Source organism: Vicugna pacos, unplaced genomic scaffold (genome assembly GCF_048564905.1).
Source record: "Vicugna pacos unplaced genomic scaffold, VicPac4 scaffold_113, whole genome shotgun sequence".
In the NCBI taxonomy this organism is placed as follows: Eukaryota; Metazoa; Chordata; class Mammalia; order Artiodactyla; family Camelidae; genus Vicugna; species Vicugna pacos.
Genome location: NW_027328793.1, coordinates 903,665 through 925,855, shown reverse-complemented (window position 1 = coordinate 925,855; position 22,191 = coordinate 903,665). Strand labels below are relative to the sequence as shown.

The following is a 22,191-nucleotide window of genomic DNA, read 5'->3' as shown; positions in this document are numbered from 1 at the left end:
TGTGGAGCATGTCAAATACATTGCATTTTTCCTGAGCCCATTTAGATGGAGTATCATCCTGCTGTGTTCCTTTGGATCCTGTACAGACTTCTGATTGCTGAATTGTAACACTAATCATAATAATTATCTATGTAACAAGTTCACAATATGAATTGCTACAGATGGTCACATTTTCTTTCACAGAGCACTCAAGCTTATTTGTACAATCTACTTGCTCCCAGATAAAACAAAAGGCAACATGTAGGTTTTTGTATTTCATCACATAATATAAGTGGCAATTTAGGCCTAGTACATCAGAGGAAATGAGAGATGATAAGAGAGAGTGCTAAAGAACTTTTCAATAAAGCATATTTGGATTTTGCTATTAGTTTTACAGATATTATCATTACATCTCCAATTAAATACTAAGGATTTGTTTTTTCACAGCAAGCAATTTTGTTTTTTCTATCTAGAATCTGATATTCATTTTGACCAAAGAGGACATGCAAATGAATTATAATTCAAATATAATACTGTAAGTATAAGTTATTGAAATAGAACATAGAGCAAATTTATGACCTTCAAAAAATGGTCTTCTAGGATTGACTGCAGCTGGAAACAGTTTACCCTCCCTGTCACTTCAACAATTGCCATGTGGGCCTTTAGTTCCAATCTGGTCACCACTTAACAGGTGGCAGCAGGACTGGAGAGAGATTTTGCTGATATTGACACTGATGCTCTGCTGAAGAGATATTTTACTTTTGTCTTGTTTCTGATTCTGAAACATGGCCCATTTTGCTGACCAATGTTTTCTACAATTTGTATGCCAACAAATTCACTACAGCAAAGGGGAAATTCCTTCTCCTCTGACTTTTATTTAATATTTTATCAAAATCAAAGGAGCCTCTGGCATTATGAGGATAAATGCACAGAACATGAAAAGACTAGGAACCTTAGTTGAGTGTCTTACGGTGTCTAACTTGTATCTACTTATGACCAAATAGAAGCAAATGTTCAATATACATCTATAAAGGTGACCACATCCCATTTCTCTGCTCTGAGTTCATTTTTGGTTTCACTAGTGGTTTAATTTTTAGCCACTAGGATTTTATATGGTCCATCCTGAAATAAGAACCAGACGTGATTTTTGCATAGTAACTTCATACCCTAGTCACTGGTCTATACTGTGCCTTCTGCACTGTGTCCTCAGTATTGAAGTAGTTGCTGAAGTATCAGGAGTGAAATTATGTAACAGCTTTTTAATTAATCATGTGACTCATACATTTTAAACTGAACATCATAAATCCATTTGAATAGACACCCAACAGTTGTAATGCCTGAGAAGTGAAGGGCTCAGATATTCTTTAGAAAATAAAAACATATAGAGTACATTTTTCTTGAGGTCCATCTGATAGTTTATCCTCTTCACTTTAAAGTGTACATGATAAAGTGAATGCTATCTTGTAACTCTTTTTTTCACTACCACTGCCATTTTTATTTCCTGAAAACTTGATTCCTCTTTATTGTAAAGAATAAAATTTAAACTTCCTGTCTTTCTAACTTGAAAAACCAAGGAATGAAAACTCTGTTCTGGGACAGCTAGAAGATGTCAATTAATTCATTTAAACTACAACAGGAAATAACAGAGTAACAGACATCAGATTCCTTTGGATGGATGGCAGATAATTAACCAAATGATTTCAAAATGGGGGGTGAGGGTATAGCTCAGTTGGTAGAGAGCATGCTGAGCATGCATGAGGTACTTGGTTCAATTCACAGTACCTCCATTTGAAAAAGAAAAAAAAAAGAGAAACGAAATGATTTCAAAACGTTCAAATATAGATAAATAATTCAAAGTCAATTTTATTTTTACTAGATATTAAAGGATGCATGATGCAATACAAGCCATATTAATATGCCACAGAGATTTCCATACCTATGCTATTTCTCTCTGACTCCCAAGGATGTGCCTTCTTATAAGACCATGATGATATATAAATGATTTTTAAGCTAATATATATATTTCTTTTGATATTTTTCAAGAGTGAAAGTTACAATAGCTAACATTTATTTTTATAAGATAAGAAAGACATCTTTCTCATTGCAGAGTCGCAAAATACTTTTCAAGGAAAGTATTTAGGGGTATAGAGGGTATAGAAATTAAAAACTTATCTATAAATAAATTTTCTTACAAAATATTGCTTCCAGTTTCTAGATATGGAATCATAATTTTCTCAAGTTAAAATATTTGCTACATCCAAATACCAAGTGCATGCTTTTCAAAGATTTATTAGCTCATTAATGATTGAAATAGTTAAAGGGTAAAGCTGTTCCAAAGAGCATTTTGAGGAACCAGGCAAGCATAGGCATTTAAAATTCAGGACTCAGTGTGCATGAAGACCCCGAACAGGTGAAACTATCTGACTGTGACAGAAGCCCGGAGCATCTTATGGTTCAGAAAGAGACAAGAGAAAACTTATGAAATGCTGAAGGTGCTCAATGTCTTGAACCATGTCTTGGTTGCAGGGGTTTAACCCTATGTCAACATCCACCCAGCCGTAGACGGGATTGGTGTGCCATCTCTACACGTTACCTGGGTATGGATTTTATAGCCTGAGTGAAAAAAAAGAAAGAAAAGTCCATTCTACTGACCTCGTGATACTGGTTAGCACAGTGCTTCAGCACAGGCTCTGAAGGCAGGTCAAATCAGTCCACCCCTAATAAGATATCTGACCTTTGATGATAGACTTAACCTCTCTAAGCCTTGGATTTCTTCTCTCTGGAAGGGAGATGCATGGTAACACCAACCTTGTAGAGTCCAGGGAAGAATTCAGTAAAACGGTGTTCACGAGGCACATGGCACTCACCCTGGGCCCCCCCACCTGGCCGCGGCCCCCACGTACCAGCAGAGCCTCCGGGAGGTTGTGCCCCTCCGTGAAGGTGATGATGGCAGAGGTGATGCCCAGGACGCTGAGCTCCAGAGTGGCGGTGCTGATGGTGTCGGCATCCTGGGCCCAGCCCGCCTGGAAGAACACGGCCACCTTCCTGAGCAGAAGGCCCGAGCACACGCGCTTGAACAGGTGTCTTGCCACAAACCTCGTGGCGCCCCCGAGGCTCCTGCTGCCGGAGGGCACTGCCAGGGCTGCCTCCCCGAGCGCCCGCAGGAGCGCGGGCCTGCCCCGGTAGTCGGAGAAGCGAACCAGGTGGTCTGTTCTGCTGTCGTCTGAGACCGCGGCCATCCGGGCCCCCGTGGGGCAGGTACCCCCACTTATGTCCATCTTCATCAACAGAGAGACAATGTCTATCCTCCTCTCAAACTCCAGCTGGGAGACGTCATTTGATGTGTCCAAGGTGAAGACCAGGTCAGTTGGGAACACTGGGCATCTGGAGACACCTAGACACACGGACACGCAGATTTGGGATTGTCTGCAAGGCCTCTCAACAGGGGAAGGCGGGTGTGAATAAGAAGAAATGCTATTTACCTATTGAACAAGCTGGAAGGGGGACGATTTGGGAGAGAAGAGAAGACACCGTTAGTTACCACAGGCAACAGCGTGTTTGACACGCGAGGTCTTCGGCTGAGAACCATCTCCTCTGAGACACTCGAGCCTCCCTGCCTCCTGCCTGAGTGTGGCAGAGACCTTGACTTGCTCCCCAATGCCCACTCTCCCTTTTTTCCAGAACAGAACCCCAGTCTCTGGCCAGGGGTCTGGCTGCCTGGAACAAAGACGATATTTCCCGGGGTGGGTAGCCAACTTACTTAGTTCTGGATAATAGAATCAGAAACCTGGCGGGCACAATGTTCTTCTCCTTTTCTTTCCTTTCCCTGCTGGCTGAAGCTTGATAGACATCTTGGACCACGAGGTGACTGGGAAATAGCATCCTTGCCCCAATGGCAGAGCAAGAGAATACAAAGAGCCTGCCTCTCTGAGCACCGTGGAGTTCCAGTAGCACTGACTGGCCCCGTCCAGGCTCCAACTTGGGAACTACATTTGTGTCTGTGCTTCTGGGCACTGAGCTCACACTGTGCTCACCTTCAACCTGATACCCTGAGCTACTCTGCAACTGTATCCACACATACCCACGCACATACACACACACACCTTAAAGTACATACATATAATACAAAATACATTAATTAAATTATGTGAGTGTGTGTACACAAGTTATTTTCATGGAAAATAGCAGAAAGCAAAAAAATTAAAATCACCCTTAATTTATCATATGTATGTGTACATATGCACAGATATACTTTGTTGTTTTATTTTATAAAACTTGGAGCTCAGGGTATGTTCTATTCTGAATCTTTTTTTTCCCCCTTATTGTGTGATAAACATCTATTCTTTCCAACAATAAATTGAGAGCAAAGTCATCTGGCGTAACATGGACATCTCATAACTTCTTCCGCCAGCATCCCTTACTGGAACGTGCATCTGTGCATATCTGTCCAATTACAGCCCCATATTCTGATAATGTTGATGTGCATTGCCCAATGGCTCTTCAGAAAATGTGTGCCAATGGACGTTTTGGATTTCTCAGCTTTGGATAGGGATTTTTTTCCCCTCATTTTAAAAATCTTTCCAATTTGAGCCACAAAAGAGTATCTCATTTTAATTTGTATTTTTTGACTTCTCGTGAGGTCAAACAATGGCAGGTTTATTGTATTTTTTCTTTTCTGAATCCTCATTTATGTCTTTGGCCTGTTTTCAGTCTAAAAGACCTTTTTGCATTTAGGTTTAGCAAATATGAAATCTCCATGTTTGTAGATGAAAATGGTTGAGTAGCAGCAAGTTTACATATTTCAACATGATAGGGTAAAGAAGTTAGGACCTTTGCCTAGGTTCATGGCTTGTAGTGCATATTTTTTCCCCCTTTTTCTGTTTGGTTTTGACTACACAGTGCTCTTGAATGCAAAAGGGGTTTAACTTTTTATACAGCCAACTCTGAGACTCTTTCCCTTGGTGGTCAAGATGATGGTATTATTCTTTATGATTTCAAGGAAAAAAGATTCCAGATATCCTTGAACTGCAACTGGATGGGAATGGACAGAACGTGGAAGAGTTAGCATCTTACAGGGCAGGATGATAGTGGAGAAAATCCAGCTAAGCAATTTGCCAGATCAGCATTCTCTTCCTGTTGCCAGTGAGCAGAGAGATGTGCATATTATAGGATGCAAATATCCCAGAGAACATTAAGGACAGTAAAGGAATTCCAATCTGGGAACGTGACAAGGCATTACTTAGAATTCAATGATTCATCTTTCCATTTTTAAAACAAATGTTAACTCAAAAGGTCACATTCTGCAGAATAGATAAACAAGATTATACTGTGTAGCACAGGGAAAAATATATAAGATCTTGTGGTAGCTCATAGTGAAAAAATGTGACAATGAATATATAAATGTTCATGTATGACTGAAAAATTGTGCTCTACACTAGAATTTGACACAACATTGTAAAATAAGTATTACTCAATAAAAAAATGTAAAAAAAAAGATATGCAAAAGGTCACGTTCATTACTAAAGGCTCTCCATTAATCCCTCTTCTTTAAATGGAGGAAATAAAAGAACAGAGCTCCTCTCTGCCTGTCTTGTGATAAAGAAGTGCCGAGCTTCAGACACGCAGGTGCGTAATTGTCAGTGTGTTGCATGAGGCGCCATATCGTGGTGGAATTTTTCTTCCTGCCTTTCACCCACTTCATTTCTGAGACCACACTTGGGATGATGACTTAGCCAAGGCGGGGACTGAGCTGAATGTTAATTTATAATAGCCTTTTATGATGGACCACCTCAGTCAAATCCCCAGATGACTTCTGTCCCCAGCCCACGATCCATCCCCACTTCACACCACTGGCTCCTTTGGAGCCTTTCCCACACAACTTACGGCAGTTTTCTTGAGCAAGATGGATGATTTCGCAAGGCTGTGAGAAAGATGGAGAAAGAGAGGAAACGGTATTTAATTTGAAGCATATCTCTCCTCACCCTCATGACTTAGAAATGCCATATGGATGTTATCAGTGCCTATCTTAAGCTTCTGAATCCACAAAAGGAAACCCAAAAGTTCTTGCAGCAGATGGAACTCCCCAGAAGACATCATTCTAGATCCAGTGGATATTTTAAAATATTTGTAGCATTTTATATACAATAGAGTGCCCATATGATTAGAGACAGGCAGATGAGGGGACCTCTTTTTTTTTCCCCTGAAGGAATCAAATCTGCTTTTGAAGAAGCTGAGTTCCAGGAATCTCAGCCCAGAAGGCAGAGGAATGCCTTCAAGTCTTGGAGCTTGTGTATTAGTGATTTCTGTGACACTTCTTTAGAATGGCGGCCAATATCCTCCAACCCCAACACCTCCCCTAGAATTCTGTTTCATCCTCTCAATCCTGTTCTTCCCTCGACCTCACCACTTCTGGCTTCTCAAGTGCCCCGAGATCTGCCTCCACCTCTCCCATAGGTACCTTGCTCCTGGGAGATGAAAAATCATCGTAACTTTTGAGAGTGGTTCCAGGTGGACCATAAGACAGAGTGGTCTGTACTACACTACATGTTGACTTATAAATACTTTATAAGCAATTTTTGAACTTACAAAAAGGCTTTCTTTTTTTTTTTTTTTTGCACAGGGCTAGTAGCCTCAAAGTCTTTCATTTTACGTCAACTAGTGTTACTTTAAAATATCGAGATTTAGACTCTTATTCTACACTTTAAATTATTTAAGATATTATTTAAGCATTTAAAATATTATTCTGCTCCTTTGATTTGGTCATAACCTACCAGAGCAAAGTCTATAAACTAAGAACTTGTGAAAGAAGAAACTAAGGAACCTTTACAGAGTTCCATTTTGTGAAAGTGGAAAACTCTGTGTTCTGAAAATAATCAAGTCTAGAATTAAAATCTTCACATACCGTCATATCTGCCAAACCTTGGGGGCCCTTGATGCCGTGGAAGGAACAGAAATGGGTTCAAAATGCAAGATTCTGGCATTCCAATACATTATGGTGAAGATGGGATCCAATTAAATTTAAAAGCTTTTGCACAGCTAAGGAGCCCATCAACAAAACTAAACGACAACCTACAGAATGGGAGAGAATATTTGCAAATGATGTGACCGACAAGGGACTAATTTCCAAAATACACAAACAGCTCATACACCTTAATATCAAAGAAACAAGCAACCCAATCCAAAAATGGGCAGAAGACCTAAATAGACATCTCTCCAAAGAAAACATCCAGATGGTCAACAAGCACATGAAAAGATGCTCAACATCACTAATTGTTAGAGAAACGTAAATCAAAACTACAATGAGGTGTCACCTCACACCTGTCAGAATGGCCATCATTAAGAAGTCTACAAATGATAAATACTGGAGAGGCTGTGGAGAAAAAGGAACCCTCCTACACTGTTGGTGGGAATGTAAACTATTGCAGCCACTATGGAAAACAGTATGGAGATTTCTTAAAAAACTAAAAATAGACCTACCATATGATCCAGCAGTCCCACTCCTGGGTACATATCTGGAGAAAAATATAACTCTCAAAAAGACACCTGCACCCCAATGTTCATAGCAGCACTATTTACAATACCCAAGACATGGAAACAACCCAAATGTCCATCGACAGATGACTGGATAAAGAAGCTGTGGTATGTGGTATACAATGAAATACTACTCAGCCATAAAAAAGAATAAAATAATGCCATTTGTAGCAACATGGATGGACCTGGAGATCATCATACCAAGTAAAGTAAGCCAGAAAGAAAAAGAAAAATGCCATGTCATAAAGCTAGTATGTGGAATCTAAAAGACACAAATGAACTTATCTACAAAACAAGAACAGATTTATGGACATAGAAAACAAACTTATGGTTACCAGCAGGTAAAGAGGGTGGGAAGAGACAAATTAGGAATTCAAAAATTGCACCTCTTGGAAAGTGATGGAAATGTTAGCTACCTTGATTGTGGTTGTGTTTTCTTGGGTGTATACATCTACCAAAATTCATCAAACTGTACATCTGAAATGTGTGCAGTTTGCTGTACAGGAACCATACCACAATAAAGGTGTTAAAAAAAAAAGTTGGCATGAGAGTTTGAGAAGGTTCACCGTGTTACACAGAACACCTTCTGCATCACTTGTGGGCCTGGAGTTCTGTCTGACTCCTGAAGGAAGGAGTCAGAGTGTGTAGGGGATGAGTCCCAAACCCTGGAGTGCAGGATGCCCAGGGAGATGGTACATAAAGACTCCTAGAAGATCATTCATTTAGAGACCAAGTCACAGTCTGGGACAAATTCAGGAAGGGACCATTCAAGACCCCAGGACCATTTATAGGCAGCTCTCAGGTAGACCCCATTCCTCCCATCCTTTCTCCTCCGGCCACCCCCCACCACTCTATCTACTCCCTAGTGTCGCACGAGCCTTCAGAACAGAGCCGCCTGACCCCAGCCACTCTGGGAGTCTTAAGATCTTTGTTCTTATTTGGACTCTGCAAGGTAGTCATCTGTGACTTCCAGCCACTCATTAAAATCTTCTCAGCTTTTGTTTCCTCATCTGTGAAATGGGTATGAGTGGTCCTTCTGCTTTTAAGATGTTTTTATTCTACTTTTGATTTCAGCTGCACCCCTCCGGTAAACCCCAAACTGCAGTGAAATCACCTGGTCCAGCCCCCGGCTGCCTCACCATCCCATCCTCCACGAACGATGGCCTAGCCTCTTAGGACGAGATATGGGGTGAAACAACAACAGCCTTGAGACTTTCCTTTCAGACCAAGTACCTTCCAGGGAATTTTAGAAAGCTCTGTGGGCTTGCAACATCATCTGTTCAGGTAAGATTATATAAATGTCAGATTTTGTTAGGAGTTCTTTCTGTTTTTTGCATAATTATTGTTATGCATCTGGATTACATGGATAAACTCACTCTCCGGTGAGTTTTACAAATTGTTTTTTGTGTATTTAGACAGATTCATAAATCTCCACCCAACAGTGTAAATCAACTGCAATTCAATAAATTTAAAAATAAATAAATCTCCAGCCACTCTAAAATCTTCCCCACATTAAGTCAAAATATCTATACTTAATAAGTACCATACTGTGTAAGGACTTGAGGCTAATGTCCTCTAAAGCAAATCTGACCCACCCCCTATGTTGCTCCAACTGTGCATTTGAAATGTTCATTTCTTCTTAGAGATGCCTCTTGTCAAATCCTTATTTGTTTTTACAGAAAGGTTGAAAATAAATGAAAGGAGAAGTCCACGTTACCACTGGTCCTGGAGGGCCTGGGTCTCCTGGAGGTCCAACAAACCCAGGAAGTCCAGCATTCCCCTAAAAAGGAGCAAAACCAGAGGAATAAGCCGCTGCCCCCACCGTGAACACAACGTGATTAAAACCAACAGACCCGCTCTGGGATTCCAAGGTGTCATATATCTAAGGTCCAGCGAGGCTGCTATGGACCAGCCAATTTATGAACCATGATCAGTAGAGTGAGACTCAGAGGCTAGAAAGAGAAGGGGGTCTCTTTGAGGGAACCTTCTCAATCCCCCTACATACCTGACCCCTGGCAACAGGTGTACACACACGCACGCACGCACACACATCCGAACAGTTTTAAATCACTTCTCAATCCTCCGCTGAGGCTCCAGGTCATGTAATTAAAAGAATGCAGGAAATGTGTATTGAGGGCCAGGCATCAGGAGAAAAGAAACTCCCCAATTGCCTTCAGGTCTTCAGTGTCTAAGAAAAAGTATATGCTAACCACCGACTCACTGCCCGTCTTACAGGTATTTGAATGGATACAGTGTGATCTGCATGTAATTGGTGCTTTATCTTTTTTTTAATTTTAAACAAGAGAGAGAAGTCCTTCCGAGCAGGGAGCAGGCTAATCCTAGCCAGCAGCAAGCCAAGTTAGGCGTAGATCAGATTTTTCTTTATGTCCTTGCCAGGGTATAAAAACATCAATTACTGAGTGCCCAGAGGGTACACATCCTCTTTCCATTCCCCTTTTCTGCCCTGAACACTAGTCCATGGCCTTTTCCCAGAAGGCCTTCCTCTCTAATGTTTATCAGCTAAACAACCAAAGTTCTAGATATCCACAGGGTTACCCTTCCCAAAAAGGGCTGCTAATGATTGCGGCTCTTTAAGACTGACTCTTCTGAACCTAACAGAATGGGCTTTTCCTGGTAGATTCTCTAAAAAGCACAGTGAAAACATGACTCAGAGTCCACCAAGATGGCAGCCACATTCTTGACAGTCTAACCTGGAAGAGTCTAATCCTTGGACGAATCTTACAGAAATGGTAATGCTTGCCTTGCTGTTAAAGCAATACCCTTCCAAATGATGTTCAGATTTACCAAAGACAGCGGTGCCCCCAACTTTGGTTTTTTAAGGTTGATATTGCATAACTGAACCTCCAACTTCAATTTCCTGTCGTTATGGTTTGGTGAGCTGCACTTGCATTCAGAAGATGAAGGACAGCAGGACTAAGTAGGGAGTGACCAAGGAAGGTGCAGGATATCCTGAGGAGGACACAGGCTTCCTGCTAAGAAGTCCATTAACCCAGTGGAAGTACATTCCTGTGAGGAAAGTGTCATGATGTGACCTTCTGTGGATTTGGGGACATTCCCTTGGTTCTTACCTTCTTCCCTCTGATTCCTTTTGCCCCCTTTTCTCCTTGGGGGCCTGGATCACCATCTTCTCCCTTAAAAGAATCAAAAGTAGGACCTTGAGTGTAAAGAAAAATAACAAGTGCAAACAAATGACACATTCTGCATACTGGAGTGCCAGGTACTTAAAGATATCTTCTTACTTGTGCACCAGGGTAGCCAGGAAACCCAGGTTCACCCTAGTGTCAGAAATGAGATAAGGTCTTATTTAGTGTCATGTGATTAAGATCTTTCTTTGACATTCCTTGGTGGGGGGGAGGGAGAAGAAGCTATCATTGGAAATAGACTCAAAATAGGCACCAGAAAAAAAAAAATTATCACGCAAATGTTTTCTTGAGTTACTCCCAAATGGACATATTGTATTTCAATTATCCAATGTAATTGAGTTTTACAAATTCTTCCTCCCTCCTTGATAATGAAACTTTCCTCTTAAGCATTTTTTAATCTACAGGTTTAAATAACCAGATGGATGATCCAATGGAAACCAAAGGGAAGGGAAGGGCCACCACACCGATTGCTGGGAGGCAGGTGCTCACTGTCAGACCAAAGACGGACTACAAAGCAAGTATTCACTCAACAAATATTCACTTAGCACCTACTCTGTGCCAGACACTCCTCTCGGCACTAGGAAGTCAGTGGTGAACAGACCAAAGACCCTGCTATCAGGGAACCGACCTGCTAGTGAGGAAGAAATGCACAGTCTGTCAGGGGGAGCTCAATGCTATTCAAGAAAAAGGACTAAGGAATAAAGAATGACACGGGTAGGGGCAAGGGAGGTAACTATTTTATATAAGGAGGTCAGGTAAAAGCTTTTTGTAAAGGTGGCATTTGGGTAAAGACCAGCATGAACTGAAGAAGCAAGCCAAGCAGATATCTGGGAAGAAGAGCATCCCGGGGGAGGAGAGAGGATGTGAAGACTGTGAACAAGGGTGTGAGCGTGTGCTGTGCTGGAGGAGCAGTGAAGCAGAATGAGGGGCAGGGGAGGGGCAGGAGGCAACGAAGTCAGAGAGCTCACGGAGGGGCCAGCTGACGTGGAGTCTTGTAGGCCATCTAACAGTGGGGCAACTCTGAGTGACATCAGAAGCCACAGCCAGGCTTCGAGTAAAAGAGAGACAGGATCTGACATGTTTAAAGGATGGCTCTGGTTCCTGCAAGGAGAGCTCACCATAGGAGGTGGGGGCAGAAGCAGGGGGAAAAGGTCGGTGGCTGTTGCCTTAATCCAGGTGGAAAATCACATTGGCTTGACTCAGAGGGTGGCAATGGCGGTGGTGAGATGTGGTGCAATGGTGGACAGACTGTGAAGACAGACTCACCATTTGTTGATGGATTAAGTGCAGCGGGTAAGAGAAAGAGACTTATTTAAGACGACAGAAGCATCTGTCTTGAGTAACTGGCAGGATGGAGTCTCCACTCCCTGAGATGAAGGAGCGAGGTGCTTTATTTAGGAACACTGCATTGTGCATTTAGGAGCACCATGCATTCTGTCTGGGGAAACTCAGTGGGGCATCCACATGGAGAAGACGGTGGTCTCAGAAAAGGAGTCCAAATTGTCCAGAAGAGGGAAATGGGGAGGGACATCTCAAAGAGAAGCAAGAGTATTTGCAAAGGTAAGACACGGACAAAAGGTCTGGCACACCCGGAGCTGGGGTGGGACCATCCGGCACAGATGGAAGATGAGGTAAGGAGTTTGGCTTTTAAATAAGGGAGAAATAAAATCAGCTTTTATTTTTTAAGGAGGGAACTATGGCAGCTATGAAATGTCATAAACAACCTATAGAAATGATTTCCGGCATATGCTTGGGTAATAACCCTTATTCTAGTAAAATAAAATAAAAACTCTGGTCCTTGGTTGAGAATTCTCTGAAAGGTAACCCTCACCTTTGTTCCTTTTCTTCCTGGACGTCCATATCCATCTGGGCCAGAAAGACCCTAAGAAAATAATACACAATGAATCGTAGAGTCATCCAGATCAATAATTGGTCAATAAAATCATCTGAACACAGATAAATCAGCAGCACAAAGAGGCAGGGGAGGCAGAATGGGCTTGGCGGAGGTTTATCCCACCTTTGTAGGATAAACTTTAGACTGCCTTCCTAGGGTTAGGAGGTGATAAGGGTTTAAAACTTTGAAAGACCATGAGATAAGTAAGCTTGTGTGGGTGTGTGCTTTAATTTTTAACCCCATCTTCAGCAAGATTCTGACCTCAGCAAGAGGCTACCTTGGTTGCAGGAAGCCAAATCATTGCACAAAAGTTCCCCTCGAGCTAAACCTGCTTTCTTTGTAGGATAAAGTAACAAAGGAAGAAGCTCGCAAGCTGATAGATCTCTAGGTATGAAGACAAATTTGGAGGGGAAAGGATAGAGGTAATGTCATTTAGTGAATAAGTGCTTATGATATAAACCCAGACAGACCTGAATTTTTATTCCACTTCCAACACTGATTACAGAAGTGACCTTGGGCAAGTTACTCAACCACTGTAAGTTTCAGTGTCCTCATCTGTTAATTGGGGATAATAATATCATCTAAGTATCAGGGTTTGGGGAAAGATTAAGTGAGATTGTGCATGGAAAGCATGATGCCAGGCACACAGACAGTACTTGTTAAGTGGCCCTGATTCTGCTGCTCACAGTGGCCGTAGTAACAGTGATGCTGGTGGGGGGTTAATGGTGGTGGTGATGGTGGTGGTGGAGGTGCAGATGGTTCACGGTGGTAGTGGTGATGGTGATGATGGTGTTGTTGACAGTGGAGGCAGTGGGGAGGGAAGTCAATGTGGTGATGTTCATAATTATGAAAACGTTGATCATACTGCTGGGATCCTTAGCATCCGAACATACAGACAGTGAGCATTTCATAATAAAGGGTGAATTCAGAAACCTTTGAGATATTTTTTGCCAAATGGACAAAGATGGCACCTACATCAAGTAGGTCAACTGAGAAGAAAGATTTTAAAATTTTAAGCCATAAAAATCAGTGCTATAACTAAAGGAGGAAAATGTGAACTATTAGAAAAGAAAGAAAACAAGATAAAGAAAATGGCCCAAAATAAATTATTTGCAGGGGGGAAAGGATGCAAATGAGATTCAGTTGCTGTTATTCCAGCTTCTCTCTCACATGCCGTGTCCCCAGCACTGGCAGCCCCAGGTGCCCAAACCGAGCATTTTGGAGATGTCCCCTCTGATGTGACACCTTCAAGAAAGGCATTGCTGCTCAGTTTGTCTGGCCCAGGGAGAGGTCAGGACACAGAAGTTTGCATTGTTTTAAATCAGGATTCTTTATAAAGTTTAACAGTATTAAGGTCATCATCTGAGTTGAGTATAGATGCTAAACGTTATTTGCCACACTTGATAGTAATCCCATTCTTTCATTCTTTTCTTTCCCTTTCTGCATTAAAGTTTAAGTTTCTTAGGCCTGTTTTTTGTTTCCTCTCGTTGCTAACAACAGATGCAATTTCAGTGCTGAGTGCAGAACAACAGCAGGTCCTCCCTAATGAAAGAAATCTCAGAAATGTGAGCTGCAGGAAAGACAACATTATGCCCTATCATAAAGCTAATTCCCGTGAGGCAGCAAATTGGAAAGAGTCATGAAATAACTAACTTACTCTCGTGTTTGGAGAGATGACTAAGGTAAAAATGCATAGCCTGCAGACCATCCTTGGTCTCCAAAGACTCTTAAAATTTAAGTCTGCAACTCTGATTGGCTGTCTTATTTATTTCTCTGGGGGAAAAATATTGTTTCCTTGAACATTTCCGTATTCCTAAAGGCTCAAATGCTCCTAAGACATCTTGGTCTTCCAAAGAGAAGAGGGTCCTTGGAACTTCCCTCTTCGACAACATGCGAGAAGGCAGGATAAATTCCAAAGCATCTTTGGATTCTTTATTAATCTGAGGAGTTTGGGAGTCTCTGGACTGAGTGGATTCACAACAGCTCTAGTGATGGTCACATATTTGTAACCCCAAATATTCATCAAGAATATTAGAATTTTGTGTGAAGCAAGAACAAACAACAAAAAATTCGATCAGGAATCCAAAACAAAGACTGAAGGCTTACAGGTTGCCCTCTTGGTCCTTGTTGACCCAGTGGTCCTCTTTCTCCTGGAATACCACGTTCTTCCTTGTATGATGAAAAGTAAACACAAAATTAATTTTCTGCTGTGAGTTCATGCAATGTTATGTCATTTTCCTCAGATATGTTGCAGTCACTCTTTTGAAGTCCTATTGGCATCATCCTACAGTCTAAGGTCAGTATCTTCCTCTAGACTTTGTTAAATACAGGTAACTAGCAAATCTAGGAAAGATTTTGGTGCTGAAAATTAGCAAGCCCAGGTACGCAGTGCCAGTTACAAAATTTCACATTACCATGGCTTTCTCTAGGGGTGCGTGTATGACTCTATATTTGAGTCCTTATGTTTATCTATCTATTGATGTGTCCTTGTCTACTAATCTATGTAACCCTCTATCTGTCCATCTTTCTGTATGTCTTGTCTATACATCTTCCCTTGTCTATATCCACCTATCCAGCTGTGAGGTAATGGACAGTCAGTATCGTTACCAATGACATCAGACACTCATGCCAGAAATGATCTCATAATTCATAGAAGAGACCCCAAGCTGCAGTCAAGGAAAGGTGTGTTTTGTGACACTTACCTTCATTCCTCTTGGTCCGTCTTTTCCTTTGGAACCATTTGGCCCTGGAAGCCCAGCATTCCCCTGTAATGACACCACAACCCAAATTATCCGTAATGTTTTAGACAATTAATTTCATCTTCCAAAGTGCAACATATACACATGTAGCCTCTGAGCTGGGGGCTTGGGGCGGAGGAGCAGAGTGTTCTGAGCAAGAAGTCACCTCCCCCACATATCAAGAATGGGAGGGAGGATCTGGCTACCAGAGGGGAAGAACACCATCTGGCTAAGAGATTAGGAAGACAAATGCCTGGACTTTTAGTCACTCTGAATTAAAAATACGATCAAATGAGAATGAAAACAATACCATCGGTTATGAGGCTAGACATTTCCCGAACAAGAGAGAGGTGGCTCAGGCCTTCTTGGAGCTGCTGTTTGAGTCTCCAGGTACTCTAACCCCTGACTTACATCATGCTGCTCAGGTGTTTCAAGCTCTCTCAAATACTCCTTTGCCGCGCCTGATTGCCTGCCTCCATCTGATCTGACCCTTCCACGAGCCCCTGGAAACAGAGTGGGCGAGGCTCTCATCAGGCTCCAGAAAGAAAGACCCGAATTGGAGGCCAAGTTCAGCCACTTAAACGATCCAGATGAAGAGTCATTTCATCTCTTTGAGCCTCAGTTTCCTCATCTCTATAAAAGTAGGGTGATTTTAAGTAATGCTTCCTTATATGATTTTGAGGAAGACGTTAGTCATTTACACCCCTTTACACTACTGTTTTTCTCTTGAACTCTACATAAGGATAAGCCTGTGTCACACACCTTTGAGCCTCAAGCCCAATCTCATTAGTCAGTATATCCCCCAAACACCTAGAGTAGAAGGGGGACGGAGCTGGTGATCAAGGGCTACTTCCTTGAAACAGCTCTTTTTAGAAATTCCTGATGCCCACAGATCCCAGAACAAATGGGGTAGCCTTATGTTGTTTGCCCAGGAACATGCAGGTGCATGAACCGGCCCTTGGTAATGAGCAGCTATGTTGTAGCTGTCAGTGTCTCAAACCTACCTGAGCACCCAGTGAGCCTTTTTCTCCCAAAGTTCCTGGCGGTCCTTGCCTTCCTCTTGGTCCCTGGTCCACAGATGAAATTTAAATTCAACCAATTTTTATTGAGCTATTTCTTTTCCATGTACCACAAGACCATCTTGGATGCTGATGGAGGCACAAATGAAGGTGCTCTGACCCACCATGATCTCATTCATCACACTTGAATCAAGCAGCCTCATCACCCTGAAGCACCCACTCCCTCCAAACTCCCTCCATCAGGACACGAGTCCTCAGTATCTATATTTTTAACCTCCTCTCCAGCTGAATCTGACAAACACTAACAATTGCTTCCGTGTTTTAATTCACCCAACTAATTTTAAATCCTAAAAGGGGAATGAGAAAAGCTGTCAGGAAATTGATCTCCTTTGAGAAATCAACCTTTTCTTTCTCCACATAAAGGCTAAGGACAAGCGTTCACATTCTGATGTTATCAAGAGCCCAAACACATGGAAAAGTGGGCTAATCTCACTGTGCACCTTGCTAGGGGGTGTTCATTTTCTCCCCGATCTATTTTACTTTACTTACTTTACTGACTTTTTCTGCCACTTTAGATTTTCTCCCACTTTTCTGAGAGATGCTTTCCTCTGTGAAGGACTGACCGGGCTTCTCCATCCCTGGGTGAGGTTTTTTAATCACCATCCCATACCATCCGTAGTGGGAAGGTGAGAATCCAGGGGAGCTTTTACCGATTATCTCCCTCATGGTTCACGACATGACTTGCTCTCCTGTGTTCAGCCATACAATAAAGTGAACCCAAAGGAGAAACCCAGGACACAACAGTGGTGGGGGGGTCCACAGTTGAATTTGAATTGAGCCAGTGTTCAAGAGGAAAGCCGTAAGTATCTCTCAGCTCTTTCCCCCTAGGTTGTGGACACTATTTTCTACCATAAAATAAATACAATCGCATCTCTAATTACACTCTGATTTGATCCAGCTCTTTCTTCAGTACCTTTGTCAAGTGCCAAAACAGCAGAAACTTTCTTAAATGACCATCTGACACTCATAGGATTTTTAACGTTACGGAGAACGATTCAATGCATTAGTAAAATTTGTTGTTACAAAGTTTTTCCTTTTAAGGGTACTTGGAAATAATGTGGTTTAAAAAAAATGTAGAAAGTGTCCCAGAATGGTTTACAGAATGACAGATTTGGGTTATGCTTAGGAGATTTCAAAGGAACTGGTTATCACTCCATAGTTTACAAGGCCCCACCGGACTGAATCCTTCAGGGTGAGACCCTGGCCTTCATGGTCTAAACGACCCAGCCTGTTTGCAAAGTGCCCTGTGTATACTGGCTACTCAGTAAACACTCTGCTGATTTTTCCTGCCAAATTGATTCCAATTTTAAAGAATTAAATCCTATTTGAGTAATTTGCACTCACAGCTTCAGAGGCAGTAATTCAGAGCACAGGCTTCATAACTAGACTGCCTGCGCCTGAACCTGGCCTCCATCACTTCCTAGCTGTGCGAGCTTGGCCAGTTTACCTCACTTTTCCAGCCCGCCCCCCTCCCCCGCCATTTCTCCCCTCTAAAACGAGGAAGATAAAACCTCCCCACTGAAGGCTTAAATGAGTTAAGATAAGTGTCTAGGGCCGTATCTAGGACACAACAAAAGCTCAATAAATATTAGCCATCGGCATTTAACCTCCCCAGAAAAGACGCTACATATTTTGCTTAGGGAGGCCCTGGCAGGGAGCATCGTAGAACATTCCAATACATGTTAAATTCCTATCAGAGAAGGTAAAATTTCAAACGAATATTGCTGAGCACTAAAAGCAAGTTCACTGATACAACCTGTGAGCCTGGATGGCCAAGCTCTCCTGGGTAACCTTGTTCGCTGGATTCTCCACCCCATACCCTGTCGAAAGGAAGAAAACTCAGTGAGTTCTCCAGGCATCTTCAGTGTTCCTGTTGAAGGCAGCCTTCCCTGCAAGAGGTCACTTGAAAGCCACAAGAGAAAGGCAAAATAATCTGAAGGTCTGCGCTCAGTCCTCTTAGGACACAGAATCAGGGAGGAGGTGTGTGAAGGGGGTCCCACTTATTTGCTTAGGACATTCTTATTGTCTTTTCCAGTCTCCTTCCAAACAGCTAGTTGTTTAAATATAAAAGCACTTTGTTTAAATAACCCAAACCCCCAATTTACACAATAACAGTTCCTAAAAGCCCATCCATCCCTTTTAAGGGCTAGATGGTCCCTGGTGTTAAGGACCTTTATCCCCTGTGAGGAAACTCAGAATGTCAAGCACAGCAGCAAGTGTGGCATTTGGGGACAAAGGCACACACAGCACACAAAGAAATAGCAGAAAACTGGCTTTAAAATCCTACAGATCCCTACAGCACTGAGCTAGCTCTCTAGGCACAGGGTGAGCTATTAAAATAATTCATCTGGTAACTGATTTAATTCCTCCCTCAAATTAATATTTCCATTTCTACAGAGAAGATACATATTCCAAGATTGAGGACAATACCTGTTTTGTGACCAGTGCTGCCTTCTTTTTCACACTGCTCACTGTTGACCAGGCTACTGATTAGTTGTAGATTTGCAAAGACAAGAAACCCTAAGCTCAGAACAAAGCAATACGTGGATCAAAGACTTGTGCTTCTTAAGTTTTTTAAACCATTCAGATAAATGGGAAGCTCTCCTACTAATCATTCCTGTTAAATTGTTCTATTCTTCAAGAGTTGATTTCTAGATTCGTAAGTGTGAGTCACATTTTAAAAGGCATGTAGCTAGACATTTTGAAATCGTTTGGAAGATGTGGGCCAATTTGCTCATCACATTAGTGACATTTGTAGTACAACAGATTGGAAAATGATGCGGCTCTGTACAGCAAAGTTCAGACTCTTTCACATTTATACTAGGGAAATCATTACAGCAAAGAAAAGCAAGAACAGAACAAAAGCCCTGTAATACAGCTTTTTCTTTTCATCACTGTCATATTTAAACAAATAGAAATTATCTAAATGTTCAACATTAGAATGGTTTAGTAAATCACTGTTCTTCAACAGAGTAGAATATAATGCATTAAAGTGATACTAGTAAGATTTGGAAACATAGAAAAGCAGAATATAAACTAGTATATACATTAAAAACAGCTCTTTATTATGTATGCAAATAAAGGAAACATACAAACAGGAAAATAATTGCAGGAGGGCGGTGGGTTTGTGCACATTTAAAAAATTAATGATATTCTTAATTTTATCTTAAGTAACAAAAAGTTTTCCCTTATTGCCAAATAATCTGTGCATTGATTTGTTTGCCATAGTACAATCTTTTCCATAAATAAGATCTTATTTAAAATTTCATTTTATTATGCACCTTGCAAAAACCAGCACATCTAATTTATACCCAATAATTTCCCAAGGTCAAGGGATACTGTAATCTGGAGTTCAGCACCTCTTTAAGCCACATTTTCCCAATAATACTGACTGATCTTTAGCAAGTTACAGCCTCAAAACTTAAATGAGTCCTATGACCACGGCTCCAACACTGGGTTAACTAGCAAACCACTGACTTGTTGGATAAACCTAGTTCACTCTAGAACCTGCAAGTAATTATAAATTTTCCTCTTATTAAAAACTCAAACTTGAATAGAAACAACAACAAACAACTACAGTGATTCTTGAAAAGAGCAAAAAGTACAGGGATTCATCAAGATTATGATGCATTAAAGGGAGAGGTTTTCTATTAAAGATGGCCATGGTCACACATTTTTCCCAGCTCCCAAAATGAAAGATTGTTGTTCAAAGTCTGTCCCCAGAAGACAACAGTGCAGAGGCCCAGAGAGCAATCAGCCCGGATTAGAGCAGGAGGACAGAGGGCTCAGGAAGGAGGAAACTAAGAAAAATAAACCTCACATGTTAGAATATATTGGGAGGTTAGCAGTTTTGTGGAAAAGCTTTATGATTAACTAGTAATAGGCACCTGGGGAGAGAGGGTGACTCAAGGAATACAAAAGTGACGGATAAATATCACTTACAGCCATTTGTGATGTTTATCAGTCATCATCTGAATGATGAATTGATTTGACCAAAAGTAGAGAAAATAAGTGTATTATAAGGATGAGTTGAGGGGAAGTGTATGGAAGAGATGGACAGGTTAAGAAAAATCTTTGTTCTCCATCAGAAGAATTCAATAGAAAAACATTCAAAATGGAAAACAAAGAAATAGCAAAGTAAGCAATCTGACTTTAAATTTATGCACAGGCTGAGCTCTGGTTCAAATTAAATAAAAAGGAAAGACATAGGAGACGGAGTTCAGTTTAACAAACCAAAAATAACCAAGACCCAACTGGGCAGAGGACCCACTGCCGATGGCTAGTTAGATAAACCACACACAGGATTGCAAAAATATTAAATAATTCAAGAGTAAGAAATTCTTTCCACTGAGCCATTTAATTTCTCCAGAACTTAGCCTAGTCAAGTTGTAGTCTATTTCTTTCTGCCTTTTGGGGGCTAAAAACAATAGGCTACAATGATAGTTCAAGACATTATTTCACAAATGTTCAAACTGAATTAAAAGCATAAGAATCTATTTCAAGCCTCAACATTTTATGAGAAGTCATATTTTACTTAGTGTCAACAAAGATTGTTTGCATTTTTGAGACTTGAAATTTCTCAGTAGCCATGCTTTTCCAACATGTTTAGTTTGAAGACACAGGAGTCTCACCTTCTTTTGTTCTGAGGAGGTCACTGCCCACCCATCACACACACACACACACATACACTCAGCCATTCCCAGGCTCAGAAATGACATAAGTCAGTCTCTGACCTCTCCTCCACCCCTAAATCCTGAGAATGCTAGGGGGAAAAAAATACCAGCAGAGCAGGACCAAACCACATTAGAGAGGAGTCCACGTAACTCTCGTTTTGAACAAAAATTTCCAAGAGCATCTTGATCTTTGGATTTGAATCCTGTCTCCACCACTTACTTATTAGCTATGTGGTCTCTGACAACTAACTTCACTTTGCTAAACCTTTATTTCCTCTCTTATCCATAAAAAGTAACCAATGATGCTCATAACTCCTGGGGTTGTAGAAAGGTTACATGAGGTCATATAAATAAAGTGCTAGACAAATGCTTTGTAAAATATGATTCCCCTACAGAGATGCCCCACCCCACCCTCAGATAACACCCACCAACCCTTCTTCGGAAATTGTAACCGCTTGGTCTTTTCTCTTTATTTAGTGACTATGAGACCCCCTTATGCACCTGTAGTAAGTCCCACTTCTTTAAATGAAAAAGTCACTATTTCAGAGGTAAAAGCAATTCTTTAAGATGTTAGCTTATTTTCAATCTAGGTGAACTGTTACAGCAGGTTGGGGAGGGAGCAGAGAGGAACCATATAAACTTTCCCTTCTCCATGGAAACCTCTCAGGGATCACGCAGCCTCCATCAGCCCAACCAACACCTGCCTTGACCCCAGACAGAACTATTTACAGAAGCCATATGTGTGGAATAAGAAGTAACTCTTTCCAGAAAACACTGACCTTCAATCCTGGCAGACCTTGTCTTCCTCTTGGACCCTAAGGATAGAAGGAAAGTGGAGACCTTAGAGAAGGAAACAAGCCAGTTTTCACCCCAGCCTCTCTCTCTCTCCCACAAAAGCAGATAAAATACATCCAACAAGTGGCTATACCTACCTGAGGGCCAACACTTCCTGTTCCCCCGTGAGGTCCATCAATATTAGAACTTCCCTGACAAGAAAGAGGTAAAGTGATTGGTTTAGATAGCCACACATTTCCGAGTTTACCCTCTAGATATGGGCTGTCCCACACAGAAACCACTAACTAGCCTGTGGCTCTTAAATTTAAATTAACCTAAAGTAAGTTAAATATAAAATTT

The 22,191-nt window shown here is 41.5% G+C and overlaps 1 protein-coding gene across 8 annotated transcripts in view; it reads right to left on the bottom strand.

Annotated features, from left to right (window-relative positions):
* Nucleotides 1-1,816: 1,816 nt before the first annotated feature.
* The window catches only part of LOC116279352 (uncharacterized), a 58,406-nt gene continuing 38,031 nt past the window's right edge, over nucleotides 1,817-22,191 (bottom strand). For 3 of the 8 annotated variants that reach the window (XM_072957946.1, XM_072957939.1, XM_072957940.1), the window contains 14 exons: nucleotides 21,990-22,043; nucleotides 21,837-21,872; nucleotides 18,141-18,204; nucleotides 16,310-16,372; nucleotides 15,717-15,808; nucleotides 15,270-15,332; nucleotides 14,674-14,736; nucleotides 12,505-12,555; nucleotides 10,599-10,661; nucleotides 9,227-9,289; nucleotides 5,863-5,899; nucleotides 3,462-3,473; nucleotides 2,883-3,373; nucleotides 1,817-2,758 (listed from right to left, as the gene is read on the bottom strand). In XM_072957946.1, the coding sequence (XP_072814047.1) occupies nucleotides 2,681-2,758; nucleotides 2,883-3,373; nucleotides 3,462-3,473; nucleotides 5,863-5,899; nucleotides 9,227-9,289; nucleotides 10,599-10,661; nucleotides 12,505-12,555; nucleotides 14,674-14,736; nucleotides 15,270-15,332; nucleotides 15,717-15,808; nucleotides 16,310-16,372; nucleotides 18,141-18,204; nucleotides 21,837-21,872; nucleotides 21,990-22,043 (1,230 nt within the window). In that variant the 3' untranslated portion in view covers nucleotides 1,817-2,680. The remainder of the gene's footprint in view (nucleotides 2,759-2,882; nucleotides 3,374-3,461; nucleotides 3,474-5,862; nucleotides 5,900-9,226; nucleotides 9,290-10,598; nucleotides 10,662-12,504; nucleotides 12,556-14,673; nucleotides 14,737-15,269; nucleotides 15,333-15,716; nucleotides 15,809-16,309; nucleotides 16,373-18,140; nucleotides 18,205-21,836; nucleotides 21,873-21,989; nucleotides 22,044-22,191) is intronic. The other 5 variants (XM_072957941.1, XM_072957943.1, XM_072957942.1 and 2 more) reach the window with 5 other exon arrangements.